General features: G+C 37.2%; 1 protein-coding gene across 1 annotated transcript; it reads left to right on the top strand.

Annotated features, from left to right (window-relative positions):
* The first annotated feature begins 364 nt into the window (after positions 1 to 364).
* Positions 365 to 4,841, top strand: LOC149957320 (uncharacterized). The gene is made up of 10 exons (XM_090166967.1): positions 365 to 449; positions 930 to 1,404; positions 1,563 to 1,923; positions 1,976 to 2,117; positions 2,179 to 2,494; positions 2,551 to 2,960; positions 3,018 to 3,261; positions 3,427 to 3,650; positions 4,025 to 4,306; positions 4,375 to 4,841. The coding sequence occupies exons 1-10, from the start codon at positions 365 to 367 to the stop codon at positions 4,839 to 4,841; spliced, it is 3,006 nt and encodes a 1,001-aa protein (XP_090023093.1).
* The last annotated feature ends 7,211 nt before the right edge of the window (positions 4,842 to 12,052 follow it).

Raw genomic sequence — 12,052 nt, 5'->3', positions numbered from 1 at the left:
GACGTGCAAGCACTACCGGATATTAGGGTTCCGGCCGTTCGGTATAAAAACCATATTCTTAAGTTAGAGGGGCATCAGTCTTAAAGTTCCAGACATCGCTCTCCAGTCAAAAGTGTTCGAGTCCATCTATCGAGAGAAATATTTTCCGGCAGCGGCTCTCAATTTGTAAGTATATCTTAGAAATATTTCCTCTTAGAATAATTCACTTAGTATTTTTTCACCTTAAATAATTCATTATTAATATTTAATTTAGTTTTTCTTTTTTCTTATAAAAAGTCTTAGATATACCACTTATTATTAATTGGGCTATTTCTTAACAAATATCTCATAAACCTTTTTTTTTCATGTTTATTAAAGGGTAAACATGAAGGCGATTGTTATCGAACTCGATTATTTAATTGGACGAAACTGTGCTGATGGACCTTCTAAAGTGGTGAAGGTTGCTATACGTTTGCTCCTCCATACCCCGAAGAAACTCTCCCTACCAAATGTCGTCAACAAAACGTTTGGACGACGCGTAATGTTCATGGACTCGGGTGTAATGCAGGTGTCACGCCTTATTCAATGCTGCACCGGGTGGTGAAAATGATGGCTGAAGGTCACGATTTCGTATTTTCGAATGGAACCGAAAAGTGTTCACTCATCTCAGCTATTCTGGGGCGAAAGGTCCATGACTTAAACGATATTAATGGTCCTAAAGCATCGGATATGGACGCCAAGCCCTCACTCGGGTTTTTACAAAATCACAAATCGGGCCGGTATTGCGCGGTAGAAAAGGCATCTATGTTTTTAAATTGGATATATGATAATATTGTATCAATTGTTTCACAACTTTACTACATAAATATAATTTTTCTTCATTTATATTTGTATATTTATATTTATTTCAACATATTCGTTTATAATATGCTAATATCTGAAGTAAATAGCTGGACAGTTAGAAGAAATAAACGCGTTAGGCGACGCTATATTCGCCGCTCGAATCACAGCACCTGATGACGTTACGGACCCGACGTTATTCATTAACCAGCACCGTGCAGTCTTGGAAAACTTCCTCCGGAATACACTCACGCAGAAAGCAGGCATAAAATGGTATTTAACCATTCGGACCCGATACACTCGTCAACTCGCTAACTCTGAAGCCGAAGCTGAATCTACTCCGTATTTTAGAGGATACACTCACGCTACTTTGATGGCAGACGTTATTCTGGGTCAAATAGATTCCAGCATAAAGAAAATTGCCGAATCTATGGCGGAGTATGAATATAGAGGTAGCGGTTGGATTTTAGATAGAATCCTATTTCTTCAGGTCAACATTATCCAGTACCTGCCACTCGTGGGTGGGGCCAATTTTTTCCTATTACCATACGGTCTTGAAAAGAAAAGAGCTCTCGTGAACGTCCAGTCAGTGGACAATAAGTGTTTTTATGGTCGATATTAGCCCGTCTTCTTCCTGCCGAAAATAATCCTAATCGTGTAAGCCAATATCGAGAGTTCGCTCACGAAATTGACGTTTCGGGAATAACGTTTCCGTTTGAATTAAACTCCCACAAACTTAAAAGGTTCGAGGAGGTGAACAATTTATCTATCAACGTGTTCGCATACGAAAAAGAAGTGTTCCCGCGATACGTCAGTGAGAGTAGAGTACCCAAAGAACGCGAAATTGACTTGTTGTTGGTTACTAACGGTCGCGAAAAACATTACTGTTTGATCAACAGTTTAAGTCGTCTTCTCAGTAGTTTTACTAAAAATCAGCATACAAAATTTTACTGCCGGTACTGTCTACATCGATTTACCGGTAGAAATGCTGAGAAAAACCGAGATGATCACGTAAAAGATTGTAGCGTCCACGGACCGCAACGTATCGAAATGCCATTGGTTGAGCCTATATTGTCGTTCAAGAAGTTTGGAGGGCATCAAAAGGTACTAATTTAACATTTTTAGCCTGAATATATATTAAAATTTACGATTTTAGTATCCATACGTCATATACGCCGACTTCGAAGCTTTAATGAATAAGGTTTCAGCATGTCTTCCTGATTCATCTTTATCTTCGTCCACCACACTCGCTTTGCATGTCACGTGCGGATATTCTTACGTCATCGTGGTTCCAACCGGTACGATCAACCCCAACGTATATTTTATGTAGTTTTTAATATTTTATTTTCACTAATGTAGGTATTTCCGAGAAACCCGTAACGTACAGGGGAAAAGGTGCTGCATTACAATTTCTTAGCGACCTCCAGATAGAGGAACGAAAAATAAAGGACAAACTTAAGGAAAACCAGCCAATGAATTTGTCGGGCACGGAGGAGACAACATTTCGCATCGCTACAAAATGTTCCGTTTGCTCGGAACCGTTCTCCGCGAAAGACTATAAAGTCCGAGATCATTGCCACTATACAGGTTCGTATAGGGGTCCGTGTCACAACTCGTGCAACCTCAAGTTAAAACCGCCAAAATATATCCCAGTTATTTTTCATAACCTCTCAAGGTAAAAGAAAATTCATTTAAATATTTTCCTTTTTACTTAACATATAATACCCGTAGATACGACGCGCATTTGATAATGCAAACAATTGGGGTCATTAAAAATGAGGAGATTAAATGTATCCCATCTAACGAAGAGACCTACATATCATTCTCTCTCGGGCGGCTGCGATTTATTGACAGTGTTCGTTTCATGCCTGCGTCTTTGGAAACTCTCGTGACAAATCTAGCGAAAGGAGGACCTCAAATGTTTCCATGTTTAAACTCTGCTTTCCAACCGAATAAAGTAAAGCTTTTGCTCCGCAAAGGTGTTTACTGCTACGATTACATCGACAGCGAGGAGAAGTTTAAGGAGTCGCAACTTCCGCCGAAGAGCGCCTTCTTCAACGTTTTAACGGAGGAAGATATTTCAGACGCGGATTACGAACATGCTCAAAATGTTTGGCAGACATTCCAGATGCAAAACCTTGGTAAGATGTTTACAAATTTTATTTTAAAAATACTGGAACTAATTCGTTTTATTAAAGGGAACTACCACGACACCTATGTTGAGTCAGATACGCTTTTACTGGCCGATGTCTTTGAGAATTTTAGGACAATGTGTCTGAACTATTACAAACTAGACTGCGCCCACGCTTTCACAGGGCCCGGGTTTGCGTGGGAAGCCGCCTTATGCATGACCGAGGTCAAACTCGAGTTACTTCTAGATGTGGACATGCACCTTTTCATTGAAAAGGGAATCAGAGGAGGGGTTTCCATGATCAGTCATCGGTTTGCACGCGCAAATAATAAGTACCTGGAATCGTATGATTCTTCAAAACCTGTTTTTTTTATTATTATAATTAATTTTATTGTAATTACTTTTAATTATATTCAAGACATGAATAACTTATACGGTACGGTAATGTGCGATGCGTTACCGATGTCAAACTTCAGATGGATGAAACCATGCCAAGATTTCGTTGAAAACATCATTCTGAGCCACCCCGATGACGAATCGGAAGGATTTATTCTCGAAGTCGACTTGAAATATCCGCAGTCACTCCACGACGAGCATAACTGTTATCCTCTAGCACCTGAGAAAATGTCCATTAAACCTGAAGACCTATCGGAGTTCTCCAAAGGGCAGTTACAAAAACTTAAAATCACAATCAAGGAGAGTTTACCGAAACTCGTACCCAATTTGCGCAACAAAGAGAGATACGTAGTACACTACAGAAACCTGAAATTTTACGTATCTAAAGGACTTAAAATTAGCAAAGTCCACCGAATTTTACGGTTTGATCAAGGACCTTGGTTGAAACCGTATATAATACAGAAAAGCGTAAAATGGCGACGAATAGCTTTGAACTAGACTACTTTAAATTAATGAACAACTCAGTCTTCGGTAAGTATTTAAATTTAAATTAAATTAAATTAAAATTATTTAATAATTATTATTATTTATTTATTTATTTATTTATTTATTTATTTATTTATTTATTTATTTATTTATTTATTTATTTATTTATTTATTTATTTATTTATTTTTCAGGAAAAACGATGGAGAACCTGCGTCTCCGTATCGACTTTCACCTGGTTCAAACCCCTAAAAAGGCCGTAAAGAAAGCCAGTTCCCCCGCTTTTGAGAGGATTACTGTTTTCGATAAGGATCTTGTTGGAATCCACATGTTGAAGAAAAAGCTTTTGTTAAACAGACCAATATACACAGGGTTTTCGATATTAGACCTCTCAAAGCTTCTAATGTACGAATTCCATTACGATGTAATTCAAACACAGTACAAAGAAAAAGCTAAACTTCTTTTTACGGACACTGGTAAGACATTTTAAAAAACACACACACACATTTTACGTTTAAACTAATATTTTTGTATAATTTTACAGACAGCTTAACGTACCATATTGAGACTGGGGAATTGTATGAGGATTTCTCTGCGCACGCTGATAAATATGACTTCTCTGGCTATCCCAGCGACCACCCTCTCTTCAGTGACGTGAACAAGAAAAAATTGAGGAAATTTAAGGACGAGCTTGACGGAGTTCCCGTCATTGAATTCTGCGGATTACGTCCAAAAATGTACTCAATCTTGTTGGTCAATGGAGAGAAACGAACCTGCAAAGGGGTATGCAAGCGTGTAGTCCAAAAGCGCGTGCGTCATGAACAATACCGCGATTGTCTGTTAAACAGTAAAGTAACCGTCGAAGAAATGAAGCGTATTGTCAGTAAAAAACACGAATTATCAACGGTACGTCAAACCAAAATGTGCCTTAATCCATGTGACGATAAACGTTACATTTTGTCTGATGGAATAACAACGTTGTCCCACGGACATTTCGGTATTGAGAAATGAAAACAAATAAATTATTTCAAAATATTTATTGCGTACTTTTTATACATGTATTCCGTAATCCTATGATCATTGATATTTTTATCTTCAGAAAATCTTTGTAATATTTTAAACATTTTTACACCTCTACATCAACAGAGAAATATACACAATAGCCTCCGCACGTTTTACTAAAATTCCCTTGCAATTGATAGAAATTATACGTAACAGTTATACTGTTGCATTCTACAAAATCGTTAAATTTATTTAAATCAGGGGGGTTACCGTAGCTTTCGAAGAATTCGGTGTTCTTTTTCCTTGAAATGTAGATAGTAGTCCAGTGTTCTCCTTGCCCTTTCGATGTGTCGGTGTTGACGATGTATAGCGAGGGGAACGATTTGACGATTTTGGGTAGCTTGTCTGCCGGGTAGATTCCCCTGAATATATTCTTGACGTATGGGTCACGCTTCAGGATTCTTTCGAGCTGACGCGAGTCCATTATGAGCGAGAAATTTTGGAAGTTGAACGGAGACATTTTGAAATCACCTAAAAAGGCATTATGGTCGACTAAACCAATGACTACTTTATTTGGTAGTTGACCGCTATATAAATTGTCCTTGACAGCTATCTTGTTTCCGCTGGAAATGGAAAAAGAATTGAATTCTGTTCTCGTAAATGGGAATTTCATGTTAGTCAATTTCATCGTCTTAGCATGCGCAAGCATTATCTCGGGTGTCAATTTAACTTTTCTAATGAACATTGACGCGTGGGTAAAAACGACTTTGCATTTCGTACCATCCGTGTGTAAACAGAATTCATTAGGGCTTTTAATAAACTTAAAATTCACGTCCATCATGTTAGGAATAAATCGATTTTGATGGCAAATATCAGCGTGTACCACTCCAATCATATCTATTACCCCTTCTTGAGCGAATTTAGCACGATTCTTGAATCCATTGTTATTAAAAAATCCATCAAATCTTCCCGCTTCGTCTTTGTAGAAGAGTGCACCCGTTAAGAAACTATTTTTAGCTGGTCCACCAAATGTCAAAAGAGTTTGGATCATGCTCTTGTAAGGGTACTGTTGAGCGCACGAGGTAACTAATCTGTCTCCCAATGAGACGTGAACTTCTCCGAAGAGGGTGTGCAAAAATAAATTTCCCGGTCCAACTTTGTCCGCGGGTGTTTTTGCGGTGATATTTTCGTAAGCACCATCGATATTTACCGGTTCCGGTAAGTACGTTCTGAACTTACTTATAGTGTTATTTTTAAAAAAGTGCATGGAAGAGTCCGAGGGGAGAGTAATATAGAAACTCATTGTGTCACGATTTCTTGGACCCAAGAATCGAAATCGTGGTCGTAACCACGCCAACGCACGAGAAATTCTTTAGTTCCGTCAGGTTTTGTCCTCCTCTTTAAAACTTTATCTATTTTAAATATACAGTTGTTGAGGTCCTTCCCTATTTTCTGTATTTCCGCTTTGTAGAAAACTCCCAAAATGAGCTTGGAGTTCAAATCTTCAAGTTTATATACCGGTGGGTCTCTCGGCATTCGCTCTACTACTTTGAATAATTCCTCGGTGAAGTTAGCTTTATATCCCTTTTCGAAAGTTCTTTTATTTTTGCTGATTCGAATTAAGTCGCCTATTTCAAAATGAAACTTGACAGGAGGTGAAAAATCAATTTTCCCATATAAATTATCCCATATCTGTTTTGAATTTCCGCTTGTTACTTCAACGGGTTTACATTTTATAGATCTATGGAAGTTGTTGTTATAAGAATCCAATAAATCCGGTAGTACGTCGATATATTTATGCGTATTGTTTTTGGTGAAATAACGGTACATGCGCGATTTCAAAGTGCGATTGAAACGTTCGATGACACTCGATTTTACTTCGGAATGCGTTGCGAAAAACTTGATTCCTCTACGTTTCAATTCTCGTTGAACCTCTTTGCAAAGAAACTCATTACCGTGATCAGTTTGAACAATCTTCGGTTTTCTTCCCGATTCTAAAATCGCTTTTAACGCCTCAACTATCGTTGACCCTTTCTTGTCTTTTGTGGCTACCGCAAAAGCGTATTTACTAAATACATCAATACAACATAAAAGATATCGGAAACCTTTATTGTGTCGTTTGATGTCTTGCAGGTCTGCTAGGTCGAGTTGCCATTGTTCGTCTATTCCATACACTATCGTTCTGTTTCGTCGAAAATGCTGTCTAATCGGTTTGTGAAGTGTATAGGTATCTTGTCCTTTTAAAAATTCCTTAATGTTTTTTATGGAAACCTTCAGACCCTACCACCGTAACTTCCAGGATCCTTTACATTAAAGTATATTTTTTCAAGATTGTCCATTGCTCGTGCAGTTAATTTTCCGTTCGTGATACCAGTACAAGAAATCAAAGAGTTCAAAAACAATAATAATAAATAAAAGTAAAAATGCTGTAATGACTTTCGGAGATTTAAAGTACGACACGGATAACGATGCTAAGATACCAGCGGGAGGAGATTCAACGCAACCTTCCATGGTGACTTGTATTTCGTATGTGAAAGAAAAAGAAACGAAATATTGTTTATATTTATTTCAACGATATCCAATTAGGTCATCCATCACCATCCATAGATTGAGGACTATAAGGTAATACGTCAAAAGGGGATTCATCTGTTGTATCGTTTAATATGTCGGTAAGAGAATCAGTTTCGGTATCAAAAGTAAATTTATTTTTTACAAGTGTCTTGGGAACATTTTCTTTAGTAAGTTATTCGTAAAAGTGGTCAATGCCAACAGTATCGTGTTTCGGTTTGAATCTATATCCTTTAACAGTCTCGTGTAAGATGTCCATGATATTGGATCCGACGATTGGGCGTCCTCTATACAAAAGTTCGCCTCTGGAAGACCATTCAATCCACTTATACAAAGCAATGGCCGGTTTGAGGTGCGAATCTGGAATCGTTAGTGCTATTTCCGAATACCAATCTTTCTTCTTCTTTGGTTGTTCGACAGATTTTTTCTTAGTTCTTTTGTTAATATTCCGTTGTAATATATGGTTATACATTTCTACTTTCTGTGACTGATTTAGTTTATGATTATTCAAAACGGTCTTTGTATCCTGATTACCGTTAAGTTCAATGGAAAATCGCTGACTTATCTCGTGGAGACTTAAATATTATCAAATAGTGTGAGTTCAAGTTTAAAGTCCTAATTTCCTTTCCAGGGTAATATAAATTTTGCATTAAAATGAAAACTGACGTATTCTTGTGATGGGACCCTCGGATAAATAAATTCGTAACTTCTTTGTTATTAGAAATTTCGCAAAGTAAATCAACGAGAATGAAAAAAATTTTACGTTAGGATCCAAAATGTTAACGTCAAGTATTCCCTCGTGAAATTAAACCGTAGGTGTATGGTCTAATACCGTGTTAAATAGTTTGGGTTGATATTCCGTATAACACCATATTGTTCTCTCTGGTGGGGGTGAAATACAAATATTTTTATTTTTGATAAGGTTAGCTACGAAGAAAGATTTTCCGGACTGCGTCGCACCAACGATGAGCCCGTTGAAAGGGTGCTGTAAGGTGAAATCCTTTTTTAGAATGACAACATTTTTACAAATCAAGTTCTATTTATTACATCAAATCTCTTTTAGCAGTACATACAATTTGATTAATCATTCTTTTACAAAATACATCATTTAAAAATGTTTTGAATGAATATGTTTTACCGATCTCTTCGTAGTTTAATTTCTCGACTGCTAACAAATAGTTCGTTTCAACCCGCATCTCCCACTCGTTAAGAAAATCGTGTTGTAGCTGGGAAGGGTGGGAAATAACGCACCCATAACAGTAACTAATTCCGGCACGCAGTTGTTCATGAATATTCTTTATTATAAGTTTCCGAACTCTGATTACTTCACTCAGGTAAGTCTTCACCTCGTCGCTAACGTTGAAAAGAGTTTTACTTAGATGAAGTCCTACCGCAAAACCTCTCTTGCTGGGTAGAAGCTTTCCTAAGTGTACTCCAGTCCCGGGGTACATATCTTGAATGTCCAAAATCTTTCGGTTCTGATACATACGAAGCTCGACGCGTTTGGACTCTGATCCAGCGATGAACCAAGAATAGGTCTGAGCAGAGTCATCATCCAAGAAACATAAAATATCTTCCTTCTTGTTGCAAATTTGACTGAATTCAAGCTCCGATAAGGTAATGCCCGTAGCGTTGTCCCTCAGGCCAAGTCGTATCTCGCACAACGGCGTGACTTCAACGACCTTTTCTGATGATAAGGGGAAAACAACAACAGTATCCATTCTGTAAAAGATACTTTGTAATTATCTCGCGTATATGTGAACGTAAAAGACACTAAATATTTTAGAGAATATACTTACATATTGGTTGGTTCTGGTGGCAGAGGTCTTGTAGTTCTGTTCGGCTCGAATGGTGTTTCGCTCTCAGGGTCCTAGCGTTTTATAGGGTACCTAATTTCCGATTTCAACTAGCATCCAATAGAAATGATAGGATTTGTAATTATTACGGAAACAAGGGGTGGAAACATGGGGCTTCCATAGGAAATTAGGGTTTCCGACGGATCAATATTCAAAACAGCTAGCTTCAGTCGGAACTCTCAATTTCCGGATATGCTTAACTAATATTGGTGTAATTAATGGTCCATATTTTAATTTGATTTGCATTTTAAAATATAGTTGATTCCTTAAATTATAATTAATTCTATCTTCGTATGGAATAACGTAAACAATTGGATCCGTAAAACGTACATGCTTCATTACAGTGTAACTACCTATAATTAACGTTAGGTGGTGGTGCCACTCTCTATATTTAGTTCAGTTATCTGTCCGCTGTTTTAGAAATCCCTCTCTCTACATCTCTACCTCCACTCGACTCTCCGCCACCTCTACGCCCCCACTTCGCCCCCTCTGCGCCACCTCTGCGCCACCTCTGCGCCACCTCTGCGCCACCTCTGCGCCACCTCTGAGCCCCTCTGCCGCTCAACCTGTTTCTCAACTGACAATTTCTACCTACTGACATTTATATTTGTAAGGTATTTTTATTTTCTGTATTTTTATTAATTCATTAAATTTACATGATTTTGATAATACACATATTAATTGGTTTACAAAGTGTAATAATCCTGAATTAACCGTTTTAAATCTAAAGCCAAATGAGGGTGGACCGTGGACGTTACGTATTCTAAAGTGAAACTAAATCTTAAGCGTTTCCCTCAAACGTTCCATATTTTTTAATGAATTATGATGTAGTAGGGTGCACGACCACACAAGACGAAATAATATTTTTTAGGTAATAGTAATATACCGTTATAGATAATACGTTTTAATTCGTGCTAATTCTACGATTCTACTTAGGCTATGACAGGAAAATTTAATTTTAAAACCTCAATAGTTATTAAGATTAATGTAAATAAATAACCGAAGAAAAACTCGTGAACTGAGGATAAAAATAAACCAGTATTTTTATTTAAAAACGACGAGCCACGGCTTTAAACATCTCAACAATTTTTAAATAAAATTACTAGTTTCTTTTTATCCTTTATTCACGGGTCTTTCTTTGAATTTTTATTTACTTTTATCCGATATATGTTAACCGTGAAAATTAATTAGTATGGATTTTTATAGTTTATAGATATTCTCTATTCCCGAAAATCCAAACATGTTATTATAACGTTATCCTATGTGCAACTTTAACGAGTTACAAGTTCTACGCTACTTCACTTAAACATCGTTTGTATTTCATCTTGTTACAATATACTGATTTCCCGCAGTATGCATCATATAATATAATACCAAAACTCAAATCCCAGTTTAGTCCACAACTTGTAATACTTTAGTCGTCTACCCTACGATATATGAAAATTAGTAAAATAATAGTTAGTTCTAGTTCTTCTTTGCCTTGTGGCGGATGTAAATTAATTTCCGTCGCCTTAAAAAATAAACGATTGGAATAAGCTTATAAAACCGTTTAAAACGTCTAATGGAGCCTTTGGAGGGAAAGAGTTACCAAAAAGAAAAGCTCGTCAGGTGAATTTGAAAAAAAAATGAAGAAATGGAAACTCCTGCTAAAAAGAAAAAGTCGGGTGCTCAGAATAGGTCAAGTAAATTTCAGAAGGATCTTCTCTCTGCCGGAAATGAAACTGTTTGACCTTTTTAAGCGTGATCCAGCTAATCAAGGGGAATATAGTGTTTAGTATTAAGCAATTGCGGTTTAAGTGTCAGAATAGGACGAACCACAATACTTTCGAATTTAAAGGGTATCTCAAGAAAGAACTAGTCGATTTGAAGTACGTCATTCGGTCGTAAGCTAACTTGGGCTTCATAACGAACTGCGACCGAATGACGTATTTTAAATTGACTAATGTATCTGAAAGTTCCTTTGTAATACATCGTGTTATAATTTTCTAATTCTTGAGTTTCTGATTATAACGAACACCACACGAAAACAAATTATCGGTGAAACAGTACTTGATTCTTTCTTTTCTAAGTAATACGGTTCCCGGGTTCCTAGTACCGCGTTATCTCATTGTCATGTCTCACGGTGACAATTCTTGAATGTTTCACTGTTTCAGTAACTGTTAAGATCCATGATATCACTACCGGGCCTACTGTATCCGAGGCTCAATCTGGACAAAACAGTTCATTAAAAAGAGATGTGCAAGCTGTTTTGGAATTGGAAACAACATCAACAATGCAGGCTAACTCAGACAATTTATGTGTAAATGACGAAAATGAAAGGAGAGAATCCAGAATCAAATATTCAATCGACAGCTTTTCAAATTCCGCTGGGAGATAAGAGGTCATTTTTTGACATGCACACCATTCAACCAGGTGACTGCCCGCTCTCTACGCTGTTTAAACGTAGAACAGGGGATTCTGAAATACAAAGAAAATGGTTGTCCTGCAATTCAGTGTACAAGAAATATTATTGTTATTATTGTATGGCTACCAGAAACGCTGCCAAATCCAGTTTTGCACATGGGAAAGAACTTAACATTAAACAAGGTTCAACACGTATAAAAGGATACGAAAATACTCCTTCGCATCGGTTTGCTGCAGAGTCATACTTTGCACTTATGGCACAACGTGACGTCGAATCATTGATTTCAATAGAACAACGACTTCTAAAGAATAAAAAGGTTGAAAGGAACCGTGAAATTGTTAAGCGTGTGATACAATGGATCCAGTACATTGGCAGACAGGGAATTGCTTATA

Source organism: Leiobunum rupestre, chromosome 2, assembly GCF_980474605.1.
Source record: "Leiobunum rupestre chromosome 2, qqLeiRupe1.1.hap1, whole genome shotgun sequence".
Classification (NCBI taxonomy): Eukaryota; Metazoa; Arthropoda; class Arachnida; order Opiliones; family Sclerosomatidae; genus Leiobunum; species Leiobunum rupestre.
The sequence above is the reverse complement of the archived record's forward strand: the minus strand, read 5'-3'. Positions and strand labels throughout refer to the sequence as shown.

Coding starts and splice junctions, on each gene's coding strand:
- LOC149957320 (XM_090166967.1), top strand. CDS start 365: ATGAAGGCGATTGTTATCGAACTCGATTATTTAATTGGACGAAACTGT. Junction 3,262..3,426: donor GTTTCCATGATCAGTCATCG/GTTTGCACGCGC, acceptor GTCAAACTTCAG/ATGGATGAAACCATGCCAAG. Junction 4,307..4,374: donor ACTTCTTTTTACGGACACTG/GTAAGACATTTT, acceptor ATAATTTTACAG/ACAGCTTAACGTACCATATT.